Consider the following 17667-nt stretch of genomic DNA (forward strand, 5'->3'; position numbering starts at 1 on the left):
CATTTTCACTGATAACGTCTTATCAGGAGACAGGGTTTGAGGGCAGACAACCTGTCTGACCAAAATTTATTAGGCGGGAATTTTCTCGTCCTAATAAGCCTGGGAGCGCTACAGGAGGCCGGGGCTTATTTCATCCCTTTGGCTTCGACCATAGAAAATGGACGCCTCCAAGGGGTCCGTTTATAGACCTACCCTCAGGGCGCATTCTCTTTCTCAGGGATGTTCCTTGCTGAGAAAAAGAATTCAGCGCTATTTCTCCTATTTGCTTTTGAAAGAAGAGAAATATGGCTGTGTTCCGCCTGGCTCACCAGAGCAGTCAGGCTCCAAGTCTTATCTCCCTTGTTCTCTGAAGATTGCTGTTATCCTGTTCTTTTTTCAAGGTGCCCAGATTTCATATTGTTCAAACACACATGCTCTACAAACAATTTGTGCAGTTAACGCAATCATCACAGAGTCCTGAGGCGACATTCATCCTCCTCAGCTTACGAAGAAGATGACAGGATTTAGAGATTAAAGACAGGCATAGGAAATCACAAGAGTATTGACTGGGGAAGTGATAAGTGTCCATGGAATCTTCACAATTTATGTTCAGAGATTACAGTAAAGACAGACTTAAGAAATTATAAAAGTATTAATTTGGGGAACTAATAAATATCCATGAAATCTTCACAATTTATGTTCTTCTGCCACAGCTTCAGCCGGTCCCTCCATTTGGGGTCCCTGACTTCCTGCAACATAAGTGAAAGAGACCGAGTGAAACAGGTTGAGAGAGAGTAGCTGAGTCCTGTGGATGATCGAGGCCTTTGATGAAAATGGAGGAACTTGTGCCTGCATCCCTCTGGTAGCCTTTGATTTAGTCTGTACTGGGTTATGTGTCTCTGAGCTTCTGTGAGGCCTATTTGACATTGATTCAAAACAATGATTCCTATTTTGTCATTTCCATGTGTGTTCTGACAAAAAGATCCATGTTCTCGGCCGGGCGCGGTGGCTCAAGCCTGTAATCCCAGCACTTTGGGAGGCCGAGACGGGTGGATCACGAGGTCAGGAGATTGAGACCATCCTGGCTAACACGGTGAAACCCCATCTCTACTAAAAAATACAAAAAACCAGCCGGGCGAGGTGGCGGGCGCCTGTAGTCCCAGCTACTCAGGAGGCTGAGGCAGGAGAATGGCGTAAACCCGGGAGGTGGAGCTTGCAGTGAGCTGAGATCCGGCCGCTGCACCCCAGCCTGGGCTACAGAGCAAGACTCCGTCTCAAAAAAAAAAAAAAAGATCCATGTTCTCCCAAGGAACTTGGAGATTTTTCAATCTCCCTGATTTGTATTAATATCTATAACATTTATTTTAAATAGTATTTTTTCCAGTCAAAATTTATTATTTTATTGATTAGCATAGGAAGTAGAAAGGGCATGTAAGAAATTTATTTTTGAGCATTCTTCTACAAATATAAAGGACATAGAGTTTATACATTCTTCCTTTCATTTAGGAGGAAGTTAATATTAGATGCATTCTCTGTGCAAGGTGAGCTAAGAGAAAAGACAGCAATCTATATATTATGATTCTATCTTACCAAATCAAGAATTTCCTTTAGAGAATTAACCATGTTGCTGATCACCACTTCTCAACACTTATGGGTTGAAATTATGTTTATTCAGCAAAGTCTAATTTACCCTGCATTTTGTAAGTTGGAGGCTTTAGAAGGAACTATATCCTTCCCAAAGTTAAAGCTCTGCTAAGCTTCACTCTTTAGTCTAAGGCCAGGCAGTCACAGGCATAATGCAGCTACGAGAGAGATGTGCTTTCATTCTTTTGGGGTAGGGAGGAAATAGAGCAAGTGGCTGAGAATACAGATGTTGATTCAGAACCCAGCTCTGTTACTTACTATGTGTGAGCTTGGGTAGGTTAATCTCTAGTTTCCTTATGTAGAAAATGGAGGTGATGATAATATCCACTGTGTAGTGTTGGCATTGTAAGGATATGCTAAAATATCTAACATAATACTTGACATTTACTAAGGGCTCAAATAAATAGATGTGATGGTAGTAGCAGTGTAGTAGTATGTGTTGTTGTGGTTGTTGTAGTTTGGTAATTATTGTTGCTGTTGTTGGATGGTAGTGTCCAGAGATTAGCTAACTATATAGTCCAGGTTCAAATCTGACCGAGAGTCTGTTTTTGTAAATAAAGTTTTATTGGAACATAGTTACATTCACTCATTTGCTTATTGTCTATGGCTGTTTTCATACTACACCAGAACCTAAAACATGTACTATTTGACTCCTTATAGAAAATATTTTCTGATCTTTAGCACAGTGGAAATAAGAAACAGTAAAAGTTTATCATTCACATAGTCATGCTTGAATTCTGACTCTTCTCCTTAGCTTCGTGGAATTGGTCAAATTTACCTTTGAGACTCAGTTTCCTCTGTGGTTACAATGATACATAAATAGACATGTTTTAGTGATTAAATGTGTGAAATTAGCACAAAATTGTTGCTCAATATGTATCAACTTCAGTATCTTCCTTTGACATTCCTTCTGGTTTCCTTGTTGTAGTAAAATAAATAAGTTGGATATTTCTGGATTTAATCTCGCTGTTTCAAAAAATATGAAAACATTGCTGGTTTATGCTTTATGTATACATAATTGCCCACTACAAGTGGCTAGCTGTACTTTGCTCAAATTCTTAGAACCAAGTAGGACCACTTAAAGCTATTAGCAAAAGAAGCTGGTATTTAAGTCAAATAAAAAAAATTCTCATCTAAGTCAGAAATAGTTATTTTGTCTTTCAAAGTTATTAAAGCAAATTTCTCAAACCTGAATGTTATATAAATGCACTAGTAGTTTCAATATTGTATTTATTATGCTTCATATAAATTGAAGTAATTTGAACATCATGACAGTGATAATAATTCTAAGTTTGACAAGAGTTTTTTCTTTTTGAGTGGTTCCAATATGTTTTCAGACTTGGTCAGGTCTATCTGGTGGAGAGGAGCCGGACCAAAAATGAGTCATAGCTTCCACATTCTATTTTAGAGAAGTGTAGGAATAATTAATCATAGTCAAGTCCTCTGGTGATTATATTAGAAGAATAAATGTAGTGTTACATTTCCATGCAAATCACTCTTCTTGTTCTTCAGTCTTGGAAATGTCTAGTTGCCTCAATTTTGTCATAATTGTAATCACTTGTGAATAACTAACATTTCCTATTTTTCTGCTAATTTGGAAAAAAAACCCCACCATCTTGTCTCTAGAAATTAAAGGCTAATAAATATATCCCCTTTTTAGAGTATCAGAGAGACACATCATTACATGTATACATGCTGAACACATTTGTTTTGATATTTACCATCGTTTATTTTTTCATTTCCTTTTTTCTTCTTTTTAAAAATTCTTCTTGGATTGCTTGTGTATGTTGACTAATTCCCATCTTTTAGATATTCTTCTTTATATACCCCATCGTGATCCTAGGTCTTAGAATGCAGAACTTTAACAATGGAGCCTGGAGATAGTGATATTGAACATTCTATCTAATTTTCATTTTTTCCTCATAAAACTAATTTTAAAATTCTATATTCTTAACACTTTTGCCGTTGACTCACACAATTTTGCTTTCACCAGCATCCAAAGTGGCTGAAACATCAGCATCAGGTGGTGGCAATGCTTTAAGGGACATCTTATCATATGCAGCGTGGCATCTCTGCGTAGGCGTGTTAAGTTATCCTACATTACTTAGGCTAATTTGTGACAAAGTTGGTAGACTCAATGAAATAAACAAACATTTGCAAAGAGGTAGAAAGATCTCCCCACCCAGTATCTTATTCAAGTTTTTTAAAAGAGTAATTCCATCCCCAGACTTCCCACACTTAGTGGTCTTCCATATAACATACACATAGCAGACTCTCACTAGCAAACCTGTTAAGAGAATAAATAAGTTTGCAGCACTACTTGCTCAACCCAATTTGAGTATAGTGTTTGCTTATGTGACACACTGAACACACAGTTAAATGAACTTTTACTTCTTCCCTCTCTAATACTGTTGGCTCCTTCAGGTCATCTCCTGCATAAATAACCTGCACCTGAGTCTCAACTCTGCTCTTAGGGTCACCCCGACTAAGACAAGATTATCTGAATAATGGCATATTACTTTTCAATATCTGAAATAAGTGTAAGACAGGAAGTACAAATTGTGTGCTGTTTTCTAGAAGACAGAATAAGTACTTTTTTTAAGATCTCATAATCTCAATTATAAATGAAAACTTAAGTGACCTTGGCATACTGTCAACATAAATCTAGCTTTTAAAAAGGAGATCTTCTCTGCACCATGACTTCTAAATATATTTGGGCTTTTAAATTTTAACCCTTCAGGGAAATTGAACTCAAATAGTAGAAACACTTGTTCTTCAGGAAGCCTGAGTGTTATTAAACAGGCCAATCCGAAATATTGTAGTCGTTATGAAACTGTGTGTGGAAGAGTGAGGAAAATGCCAATGTACAAACATTTATGTTGGTACTTGCCTCCTGGTCTCTTATCTTAGAAACTTAGACATTTCAAAATTTATCTCATAAGATTCCCATATAAAAGATAAAGTTGTCATTTATTTGAAATTCATCCAGAGAATTTAAGAAAATGTGAGGATTGTGCATTCCAGATTATCCTTCGCACCTGAAGCTGTGCCTTGGTTCAACAAGGCCTTGTCTGGACTCTCTAGTGTTCAGATAAGCATAGACATAGAAGAGACTCCTCACTGAGATCATTGACCCTAAGTCCTTTATTATATGCTTCAAGGAGGAAAAGCTCAGATTTGTCCAAGGTCAGACAACAGCAGCAGGCTGGAACTCGGTTTTCTGTCTGTCTTCTGCTGTGATTGGGCCACGTGAAAAAAGGTTCCAATTGGGTATGAAGACTTCTCATAAAACATTGGCTGAGATGGACATACTGGTGTTAATATCAAAAAAGAAGGTCAGAGTTGGGCCGGGCATAGTGGCTCATGCCTGTAATCCCAGCACTTTGGGAAGCTGAGGTGAGTGGATCACGAGGTCAGGAGTTCAAGACCAGCCTGACCAACACAATGAAACCCCATGTCTACTAAAAATATAAAAATTAGCCGGGCATGGTTGTGCGTGCCTGTAATCCCAGCTACTAACGAGGCTGAGGCAGGAGAATTGCTTGAACCCAGGAGGCGGAGGTTACAGTGAGGTGAGATCACGCCATTGCATCTAGCCTGGGTGACAGAGTGAGACTCCACCTCAAAAATAAATAAATAAATAAATAAATAAATAAATAAATAAATAAAAATAAGGTCAGAGTTAAGATTGGTGTGTAAACTATTAAGGAAAAATTTTTTAAAAAAGTAAAACATTTGTTTTAGCAAGCCACATGCCAAAATAATCAGAAATTCACAAAGAACTCTTGTCTCATTGCATATTTGCTGGAACAAATACATCATTAATGATCTCAGTTTAGAATGAAATCTTCAAAGTCTTGAATGTTTCTTTCAAAATCATCATTACTATTGTGGATTAAATTCAATATTAAGTTATAACACTTTATATAAGTTATGAAGTGTTTGAAGGTACTTTGTTGTTGTTGTTGTTGTTGGTCATTTGAGGGATACCAAGAAAATATTTCTCATCCCCAAATTTTCTTCTCACTTGTCTCCTTCATGCTTAACATTTTTCCTTTGATTTCTGCCTTTTGGGTTTTCATCATGGTGGGCTGCTGAAGAGATGTCAATGACACACAGTAGCATATCAACTTCAGTTACTTAGTAGTAGTCTTCCAGAGAGTTGACACTCAAGGGAATGGCACATGGGATGGAAAAGTTTTTATGTCAGTCATAAGAAAGAGCACCAAAGAAGGGAGAGCTGCATTAAGGTGAGGACAAAGCAGCAGTAAACTTTTTGAAAAAGAGAAACACCAAGAGAGTAGCAGAAGCTGCCGAATTATAATATTGCCTATCCCACAGTTTTGGCTAGAATTTGCTCTGATGGCTAATGATTTACAGAGGCTTTGGAGTTTTTCCTTTCTAATAACACACTGATTACATTTACATGGTGTTTTACAAGTTACTGAGCACAGCCATAGGCATGATCTTGTCTAAGCTACTCTGTCAGTTAGCCAGGATGAGTACTAGCAGCTCCATTTTACAGACAGTGAAATGAAGGCCCAGAGTTGTTAAGAGACTGGTTCCAACTCACATAAGCAGCGAATGGAGAAGCCAACATGGGAACTCTCCTATTGTAGTTTTGACAGGTGATGTTTCCCCTGCACTGTGTGAGGTTGGGAAAATATTTTATGCTTTGGAGTCAGATGACCCAGGCTTAAACTTGCCAATTTTCTTGCCAGCAGTGTGACTTTGAATATGTTACTAACTGCTCTGAATCTCAGTTTCCTTCATTTGTAAAAAAAGAAAAATAATTCTACCTTGTGAGACTGTTGTGAAAATTCCATTTGGTAACGAAGCAAAGCAACCAGCTTAACGCCTGGCACACAATAGGCACTCAATATACTTTCCCTGCAGTTAAAGATGAAATGATGAATGAGGGTAACTGTTAAATGACACCATGCCTCCTTGGTTTACTTTAATTCCCAAAATGATCTCCTGTGAAAGAGAGAGAGTGTGTGTGTATGTCAATGCATCTGTGCATATGCACACCTGTGTGCATGTCTTGGTGTACACCTGTGCACATCTCTTAGGGCACTGAAGTTGTTCTCTATGTTCCTAGGCTTTGTGGAACCAGACATAGTGATCAAACATGGAGCATATTTCTACTGCAGATAACTAGAAACTGGATAATGGCGATAAAGGTAATCCAACCGGATGGGTCCTAGCTCTGTGACATGGCTGACTTCCAGAAGCACAGGCTTTTTTTGTTCTCAAATATCAGGATGATACCTGGAGTTCTGAGTCTGATGACGTGGAAGATTTGGGGTAATTCCCTTTAGAAGACACAGCTATGGACTCACACCAAATTGCATTCATTTTTGAATATAGTTTATTTACAGTTATTTATTCTTTCTTGAAAAACTTTTAGCATCGCCTTGATTAAAATAAGTTCATAAAATAATCTTCACTGTATTTGTTACATATGGCATGGAATAATTTAGCACTTTGCAAATATGTCTCATTGATGTGTGTCATTGATGCACAAATGGGAGAAGCACCCTTTTCTAAAAGCAGTACAGTGACTTAGTTCAATTTGGCTATGGGAGCACTTTAAAAAATTACCATGAGATGGCGCTGTAGCCAAGTAGATGAAGTATGCTTTAAACTGAGTTTTCCCTAATTATGGCAGTTAATTGCTTTTTTTTTGAATATAGAGGAATCTATCATTCAACTTAAAGTGGAGCAAGGTTTGTTACTCCGTTTTGATAGTATTGATTAAAAGTGAGTCCTTTAATCACAGATCCATAAATCATTTGACAACTGTGTTTCACTTAGGTGTGAGTCTGTTTAAAAAGCCATAGTAGTCAGAAAATCGCCAAACTAAACAAAGGGCCCAAAGGTGCCATTTTATTTAGGATCAAGAAAATATATATGTGGACCATTGTGTTCACCATCCTCATAGACTTGTCTTAAAGTTCTTCCACAAAATTAGATTAACTTCCAGTTTATTTAAAGAGCTGATATTTTTGTTACACTTTAATCTGCTTTGCAGCAATGGAAGGTCATAGAAATATTAGAACATGAATTCACATTTAAATAAACATGATACAAACATGCACACGTGTGTATATACTGAGTGTTTTCATTGACTTGCTTTTCCTCCATATAAATATATAAATATTGAATAAAGTGCATGAGAACATGTCTGTACATATATACAGCTACACATTTGCCTATACAGTATACACTTGAATAGATACTTATGGAATAAAAAACACATATACATTTGTAATATATAGGTAGTCAAAAGACATCTATCAGGCAACATTAATGTTCATTCTGATCAAGATTGAGTATATGGGGGTAGAATCTGTAATATTTTCCCTAATATAAAATGAAATGTGCAGTGTTATAAGTGAAGGCAAAAATACATTAGAGCACAGACATTTTAACATTTATATTTTTATCAGTTAGTATGGTATAATCATGGAGTAGTTCAGTTCAAATGCAGCCTTGGTACTAGCAGCATTGTACACATTCTATCTTCGAAATAGTGAACTATCTTTCAACATATCTATGAGGACATAATTAGAATTTATGCATTTCCAAATCACACAGTGACACTTCCCACATTCTTTAGTTTTCAAATCTGTAGCTTTTTCCAAAGGTTTAGGGCAAAAACTATTTCTCATTCAATAGAAATGCTTCGGCATTGTAATCACGTATCTAACACTGATTCCAATAACAACATGTAATTTAACCTTGAGTGTTACAATATCAAAGTGGATTAACTGTTGTTAATCTCTTTTTCTCTTCAGTGACAACTTCAACGAAATATTATAATATCTGCTTTTCAATTAGGGAGCCCAGTGCCAATGAGTAATACTGAAATGAGTGAGTTTTTGGAGAAATAAAAGAAAAATTTTGCTCAAAACTATGGTAGTTATAAATTGGTTTGAGATTGAGGTGTATATTTCTAAATTAATTGCAATGTTAAGCCTCAAGTGATATTTCCCCCCTCCTTTGTTTGTTTGTTGTTTGTTGGTAACCAATCAAGAAAACTTATTTTGAAAACTACTCTCGCAGTTGAAACAAACTTGTTTCTGAACCAGGTAAGAAGGAAATAAGTTGAAAGGATTCTAAAAATAAGTCTGTTTATATTTTTTGACTAAGACCATTTCAGTTTAGTCTTTTTTTTTTTTTTTTTTTTTTTTTTTGTGGTAGTTGTCGCGCTCTGTTGCCCAGGAGGAAATGGCAGTGATGTAAACTTGGCTCACTGCAGCCTTGAGCGCCTGGGCTCAAGTGATCCTTGTGTCTCAGCCTCCCATGTAGCTGGGACCACAGTTGTGTGCCACCAGGATCAGCTAATTTTTTTTTGTAAAGACAGGGAGGTCTCACTTTTTTACCCAGGTTGGTCTTGAACTCTTGGCCTCAAGTGATCCTCCCATCTCAGCCTCCTGAAGTGCTAGGATTACACGCATGAGCCACCGTGCCTGGCCGAACCATTTTGTTTAAAGGCAAGGATTTTTATTTTAATTATTTTTATATTTCTCATATCTAGAAATTTGCTTCACACATAAATGTACACTCAATAGATGATTGTGGAACCAAGCGGAATGGTTATAATAAATAGTATAAACCAATGGATCTGAAAGTGTCAATTTACCTGATGAGTGTCATAGGAAAGTCACCTGCTTTTTACGGAGATGTCCTGGGACTCTACCACTGTCAGTAGCCAGAAACCTGAGTTCATCCTCAATCCTGACACAGTTACATCAATATACTGTTTACTGCTCAAAAGAGTGCATGCATGATACAGTCATTTCACAGCAAGTTACCAAATACCTCTATAGTGCTGTTTTAGAGAAGCAATTGCTAGAAACGCATTTGGTAATGTTAAATCATCCTTTTGCTAGTTTACCTAGAAGAACAAATATCAAACAAGACCACATTGGAAATTCAGAGTAAAGCACAAGAAGTAGAAGAGAAAGCAGCAATAGTTATTGAATAATATTTGAAATATTTTTCACTTCTGAGAATTAACTTGAAATGCAGCAAATGCAGCAACCTCGTGAATATTTCAAAATGGTATCTATGAAAAAGCAGGAATGAAAAATGTTGTCAAGTATTTCATTTAATTATCTTAGCAATACAGATTTTGTAACACTGACCTTAGTGTCTTTTTTTTCTCCTTTCAAAATATATACAATAGTAAGTTTTAAAGAGATTTTTTTAAGAGGCCATTATGTTCAATAAAATTTTCACTATTTATAGCTATTTTTATTTACAGCATATAGGTAACCAACTCTATCCCATGCCATCAAGGAACAGCATAGCAGCAAGGTTTCCACTTGAAAATAGAAGTTAATTTAGATTTACTTAGGGCTTCATAATTATACAATAAAAGTGAATCATTTTAAAGACATCATTTACAATGTTATAAATAAGTATCAGAAAGCTCACAGCTGAAATGCTGTCAGAACATTTTCCAAGCACACCTTTTGTAGCATTGAACCCCACTTTTCATTGACAGAATAAAATGAGGCATACAGATATGATCGTTGGTTCCACTAGACTGGTCTAATTTTTTCCAGTCTCTTATTTTTTTTTCCAGATAGGTGAAAACTTGCTCAGTGTGCCCTCCACAGTTACCATGGCAACTGGCCTGTCACACACAGCTCACCTTTTCATTCACTCCGTCGCTATTGTCTTTAGAAGCATCTTCAGAATGCTGCTTTCCTAGAGCAACCATTGAGCAGTCATTATCTGTTGTCTTGGCATCTTGCTTTGAATTCTTTTTTTGTCCCATTTGAAGTTGGCTAGACTTGTAGGCCAAAGCCGGTATAGTGTTCACTAAAATTAACTGCAATGGTTTTTTGTTTTCCTTGTACTGACACTGAATATACCGTGAAAAGGCTGACCTATAAGTCTTGTTGAACAGTGTGTAGACCAGTGGGTTGACTGCTGAAGAGAGATAACCGATCCAAACAAACACATTGAGCAGGGCCCCAATGACATCCTCATTGCAAGACTCTTTGCAGATGACGGCCATGATGTTCGTGATGAAGAAAGGGCACCACATCACCACAAACAGGAAGAAGACGATACCCAGCACCTTGCATGCCTTTTGCTCATTGCTGATGGACTGCATAGTCCTTCTGCCTGTGTAGGACCCTGGGTCCCTGTGGATCGACCTCTGGAACAGCTTTTCTGAAGACAAAGAACTCTGAGGGAGGAAGCTGAAAGAAGCTAATTTGGCCCGTGTGCCGAGATCACTTACACACAAAGTAGCTTCTTTCTGGAGTGACTTGATAGTTAGAAAGTAGGTGATCACCATGATGGTCAAGGGAATGAAAAATGACACAAAAGAGCCGATCAAGACAAAGTTATCATCGGCGAGTAAGCAACTCCCCTCCTTAAAGACCTTCGAATCGTCCTGTAGCCCAAAGACTGGTATTGGCATCGATATACCTGGAGTTGGACAGAAAATGAAACATGATTATTAAGGAGTTGAGTATATGAAGGCAAGAGCATCACCACTTAATGTTGGCTATTGAAAAGATTTTATATCAACATTGTTTAAAAGCTTAACATACTTTGAGAATTTAAAATTCCTTTGGACTTACTTATGTGTTTTGTAAGTATATATTATATAGTTCCTTGTATGTTTTATTGCCCCATATAGCTAATCCTTTACTTACAAAGAACTATAATCTAGCTCTAATTTTTTATGCCATATTTTTCTGATTATACTATTATTAATTGAAGAAACACACAGAGAGGTAAATAACTAAAAAATGTCCAATAACATCACCATCTAGAGATAGCCACAATTAACAACTGATGCTGTTCATTTTATTTATATATTTATTTATTTTTGTCTATGAAAATCTAGAATATAGGTTTCTTTTTTTGATGCTGTTCGTTTTACATACACACACACACACACTCTTACCATGTGCACACATTTTAGAACAGAATTGAGGTTCTTTTTCACAAACAGTTCTGTATCTTTTTAAAAAATCTAATAAAATGTCACAAGCATGGCTTATATATAAAAATAACTATAAAATTATAAATATAGTATCTTTTCTCTCTAGACAGTTTGGGAAGTACAAAAATGTAACAACCAATAAAGAAAAATAATATGTATTCTCACCAGCCAGGGGCAAACATAATTTACATATTTGTATCATTTCTTCTTCCACTTACATGTACCTACAAACGTGTATATGCAGTACTTTATATGCAGTACTTTGTATCTTATATGTTTTAGATCTTCCTATTCCGTTTAACATTATAAATCATGATAATTGCACATAAAATATTTTTGAGAAATACAATTTTCTAATATTAATTAAAGCTGGAGGCATCACGCTACCTGACTTCAAACTATACTACAAGGCTACAGTAACCAAAACAGCATGGTACTGGTACCAAAACAGAGATATAGACCAATGGAACAGAACAGAGTCCTCAGAAATAATACCACACATCTACAGCCATCTGATCTTTGACAAACCTGAGAGAAACAAGAAATGGGGAAAGGATTCCCTATTTAATAAATGGTGCTGGGAAAATTGGCTAGCCATAAGTAGAAAGCTGAAACTGGATCCTTTCCTTACTCCTTATACGAAAATTAATTCAAGATGGATTAGAGACTTAAATGTTAGACCTAATACCATAAAAACCCTAGAGGAAAACCTAGGTAGTACCATTCAGGACATAGGCATGGGCAAAGACTTCATGTCTAAAACACCAAAAGCAATGGCAGCAAAAGCCAAAATTGACAAATGGGATCTCATTAAACTAAAGAGCTTCTGCACAGCAAAAGAAACTACCATCAGAGTGAACAGGCAACCTACAGAATGGGAGAAAGTTTTTGCAATCTACTCATCTGACAAAGGGCTAATATCCAGAACCTACAAAGAACTCAAACAAATTTACAAGAAAAAACAAACAACCCCATCAAAAAGTGGGCAAAGGATATGAACAGACATTTCTCAAAAGAAGACATTCCTCAAAAGAAGACATTCATACAGCCAATAGACACATGAAAAAATGCTCATCATCACTGGCCATCAGAGAAATGCAAATCAAAACCACAATGAGATACCATCTCACACCAGTTAGAATGGCGATCATTAAAAAGTCAGGAGACAACAGGTGCTGGAGAGGATGTGGAGAAATAGGAACACTTTTACACTGTTGGTGGGATTGTAAACTAGTTCAACCATTATGGAAAACAGTATGGCGATTCCTCAAGGATCTAGAACTAGATGTACCATATGACCCAGCCATCCCATTACTGGGTATATACCCAAAGGATTATAAATCATGCTGCTATAAAGACACATGCACACGTATGTTTATTGCGGCACTATTCACAATAGCAAAGACTTGGAATCAACCCAAATGTCCATCAGTGACAGACTGGATTAAGAAAATGTGGCACATATACACCATGGAATACTATGCAGCCATAAAAAAGGATGAGTTTGTGTCCTTTGTAGGGACATGGATGCAGCTGGAAACCATCATTCTCAGCAAACTATCACAAGAACAGAAAACCAAACACCGCATGTTCTCACTCATAGGTGGGAACTGAACAATGAGATCACTCGGACTCGGGAAGGGGAACATCACACACCGGGGCCTATCATGGGGAGGGGGGAGGGGGGAGGGATTGCATTGGGAGTTATACCTGATGTAAATGACGAGTTGATGGGTGCTGACGAGTTGATGGGTGCAGCACAGCAACATGGCACAAGTATACATATGTAACAAACCTGCACGTTATGCACATGTACCCTAGAACTTAAAGTATAATAATAAAAATAAATAAATAAAATAAAATAACTTTAACCAATTTTAATTCTTTTTAAAAAAGCTTTTATTATGGAAAAATTTTTAACATACACACAACTAACAAACCAAAAACCAAACCCAGTACAGTGAACTCATCACCCAGCTTCAAAGATTATCAGCTCAAGCCCAACCTTGTTTCATCCATACATCTTCCAGCTGCCATCCTTCCCATGTTATTATGAACCAAATCCTAGACATCATGTCATTCAATCTGAAAATATTTATTACATAGATCTAAAAGCTGTGCACTCTTAGACAAACCTAATATTTTCACAATACCATTCTCACTCCTAAATAGAAGTTTAATATTTCCTTAATATTAAATGTAGAGTTAGTGTTCAAATTTCCAATTGTCCCATAAAAGTTGTATGTTTTTAGTAGTAGAGCATTTATAAGGGTGGACTACAAAAAGCAAGACAGCCATAGACTTTTTATTGACAAATATAAGAGGTAGGTACAGGATGAGGTAATACAGGGGAACATGGGCCTATATGGTTCATTGCTCCATCACCCAGAGTTGGGGGATCTGTAAAGCTCCCTCAGGTACAGAGATTAGGCAGAGGATGAAGCAGAAGTGAATAAAGGCAACCCCCACTAGCCTTTCATCATGCTCCATGCCCCACATGATGATAGGACCTTTTTAAAGGAAGATTCAACTGGCCATGTTGTGCAGTTTCACCACCCAACCCCCACCATGGACAACCTCTCTGCTCCTGGGGAAATAGGTGTATCTTTCTCTACTGGCCTGGGATGGTTGGTCCAAGGCAATCATGAGATGGCTTATTCTCTCTGCCATAAAGGTAGAATCAGGATGACAAAAAAGAGAGGAAACATGAATCAAGTACTCTGTATAACTTAGTTTAAGATTGTTTCTTTCATGAAATGGTAGATATTGCAGGGACAGCCTGGGATAAAAAGTCAGAAAAAAAGTTCCCTTCTGACTCCTGCCCATATTTTCAGCACTCTCAGAACTGTAGAATAACGAGTGTCCTGGTTACTGCTTCTGACCATCTTTAGGGTCTAATACGTGGTCTCATACCAGCCAAGAATACCGGTTTATTCCAGAGTTGAGGGCCACGGCCTCACTCTTGCCATCCATCTGGAAAAAGGTTTTTGGAGAATCTCTGATCTAACTTCTGCATTAGAATTCCGCTTCATCTAAGCACAGACATGACTGTCCTAACCTCATGTTACCTCACATTGGCCATTGCGACCAGGAGAGAACACTGAGTTGATGTAATATTCAACACAAATCTTTCTTAGTGACATTTGCCATTATCTTCAAAGACTTAATTGACAATATTTGTCACTTGCCTATGCAAGCCCATCCAGGATTCTTGGAAGGTGGAGATAAATGACATCAGAGCTGTTCATAAGGACACTTATTATGGCTAATGACTCTTCATTTCCTCCATCCCTCTCTGTTCCTGACCCATTGTTTGCAACATTCAAGAAGAGATTGATGAGCTGTGTCTCCAAGAGGGAACATCCTCTGAGACCTTGGATATTGACCAGTTTTGCTTATCCTTCAGAAAACTCTTGATTGTAAAAGTAAGGGCATGATTTCTAAGAAGAGTGTTTTTCTCCCAGTGTTTGAATCTAGATCTGTGAAATATATTTCCTGTACTCATGTACAAGGTCTTGTTAGACAGCATAGTTGCCCATTGATTAGAAAGGATGCTTTGTTCATCCATTTGAGACATCCCTGGATTTGAGTCTTGGCTGTGACTCTGGGCTCCCGAATTGCCTTCTTTATTCCTATAGTCCCCACTTCGTCTATCATGGGAGGCTGGCACCAACATATCTTCATGCATTTGGTGAGGATAAAATGGATCAAATTTGCAGAGCACCTAGCACAGCACCCAGTCCAGAGTAATGTTCTACCAGTGGTCAATAAACATGAGAGTAGCTTTCTCTGCAGAATTATTTATATTAAATATATCAACATTATTTTATTCTAATCCATTTTGCTTAGATTGTATATACTAGATTTTATATAGCAAATCTTTTTAAACCAAAAGAGGCTAAAAAGAGTTTTGGCTATTGGCCATAGAGTTAACACTGATGTAATTATTAGCTTCTGCCAGGGTGATGCAGGGTCTTAATCAATTTTAATTTTGTACAGCTAGAACTGTTGATTACTTTTCGAATGTGATGAATTACAGCATTACTATTAGCCATGATACACATAAACAAGATATCAACCATCCAAAAAAGGTGTGTGATTTTATTAAACTCTTGAGTGTTCCTTTTTCTAATTAATACAAAGGAAGTAACTACCTTGAGAGCCTTTTGCCCTATTTGCTTATAACCTGGTAATTTACATAAGTGGCAATTCTCAATTAACCAGAATGTGGGCCTACCTAAAATGCCAAATTCTTTAATTACTTGGAATAGCGTCTTGGGTTGGAAACACACACACACACACACACACACACACACACACACACACACCCCATTCCAGAATAGCCCACTTTCTGAGAGGGGTGATGGAGTCATCTGCACTGAAATAGATAATCTCTTTCTTTTCTTTTTCTTTTTTTTTTTTTTTTGAGACGGAGTCTCGCTCTGTCGCCCAGGCTGGAGTGCAGTGGCCGGATCTCAGCTCACTGCAAGCTCCGTCTCCCGGGTTTACGCCATTCTCCTGCCTCAGCCTCCCGAGTAGCTGGGACTACAGGCGCCCGCCACCTTGCCTGGCTAGTTTTTTGTATTTTTTTAGTAGAGATGGGGTTTCACCGTGTTAGCCAGGATGGTCTCGATCTCCTGACCTCGTGATCTGCCCGTCTCGGCCTCCCAAAGTGCTGGGATTACAGGCTTGAGCCACCGCGCCCGGCCATTAATCCCTCTCTTAAATGCCTGGGATAAAAAGCCACTCTACAAGAGGATGTGGTAAGAGGTTACAGGCAGAGTTGTTCCGTCTGGAAGGGGGACATTAATTTGGAGGTGGAGAATCAAGCTGATCAGTTATTTAAATGGCCTATTCACCTTTACATATAACAAAAACATCCTGAATACTATTGTATACCATTCGTTTTCCATGCCTCACTCATAGTAACTGGTCAGCAAGGGTTGTAGAAAGAATAACCAGGAAGTGAAAGTAATACTCTATAAAGAAAAGAGGAAACTTTATGTCAAAACACTAGAACACACAGATAGGCTTTGTTGGTACAATAAGCAGCTCAAAAGCATGTGCCTCTACCAAGAGAGATGAAGACATGGGCTGATCTCCAATATTGTGGTCACAGCCATCTCCAGGGCATTAATTATCTGGCTGCTTTGTTTGATAATAGCTGCTTTTGGAGACCTGACATCTCCTCTCACTTGAAATTTCTGCATATAAAGCATTTTCCTTTATGAACAAAACAGTAACTTGAATTACGTGACTCTGCATTTTGTTTAATATATTTTTCTGAAGAGTGGAAAACAGCTGTCAAAATTCAATATCAGTATTGGATCCTCTGTGTAGCATTTTATTTATTTCCACTGAAACTCAGACAATAAAATGAATGGGAAACCTTGACACCCAAGAACACAAAAGCTTTGGTTGGTGTCTTTCTTGCAGCATAGCTCTGCTTACTTCCTGCACATAAACTTTGCACCTCTAGTTAACATCTCACCACAGGCTGCATAAATAACTCACTTTGAACTGCCGGCTGTGAAGGACTGGCTTTATTCTTAATCTTGGACTTTTTCTGAGACGGTGTACATTTCTTGGGAAATAAGAAGATTGCCTTCCTAGCTAACCATCCTCTTGTAGGGAACAGGACAGTGGCAGTCCCTAGGGCCCTCAGCTGGAAAGGAGGTGGAGGGCACAAGTTTTTTTGGGGCTTTTGTGAAAAAGATTGAAATTTGGGTTCATAGGTTTCTGTTCCCCTAAACTGCTACCTTTTCTTTGAATTTTAATGCATGCTGTATTTTTCAAGTTATAAGAACGAATTTACTAGTAGTTTGACAGAAAACACCCCCTGTAAACACTGCAGGATAATCCTTACATTAGCGGGAAAGAAAAATTGAATATATAGGGCAACTGCCAATGGGACTCACTATCCTTCTGATACAGAGTTGCTAAATTCCTTCTAATCTGTGTATGGTGTGTTGACAAGGCAGATGTACATAAAAATGAGAGCTACACAAACATGTCAGTTACCCAAAAACTGTATGTTTCTTTTTCTCAGATTAATTCTGAATAGCTCT

The 17667-nt window shown here is 37.7% G+C and overlaps 1 protein-coding gene across 3 annotated transcripts in view; it reads right to left on the reverse strand.

Annotated features, from left to right (window-relative positions):
- Window positions 1-8783: 8783 nt before the first annotated feature.
- The window catches only part of HTR2A (5-hydroxytryptamine receptor 2A), a 63788-nt gene continuing 54904 nt past the window's right edge, over window positions 8784-17667 (reverse strand). For all 3 annotated transcript variants that reach the window (XM_050766324.1, XM_050766322.1, XM_050766323.1), the window contains one exon: window positions 8784-11076. In XM_050766324.1, the coding sequence (XP_050622281.1) occupies window positions 10274-11076 (803 nt within the window). In that variant the 3' untranslated portion in view covers window positions 8784-10273. The remainder of the gene's footprint in view (window positions 11077-17667) is intronic.

The sequence above is a fragment of the Macaca thibetana genome, chromosome 17 (assembly GCF_024542745.1).
Source record: "Macaca thibetana thibetana isolate TM-01 chromosome 17, ASM2454274v1, whole genome shotgun sequence".
In the NCBI taxonomy this organism is placed as follows: domain Eukaryota; kingdom Metazoa; phylum Chordata; class Mammalia; order Primates; family Cercopithecidae; genus Macaca; species Macaca thibetana.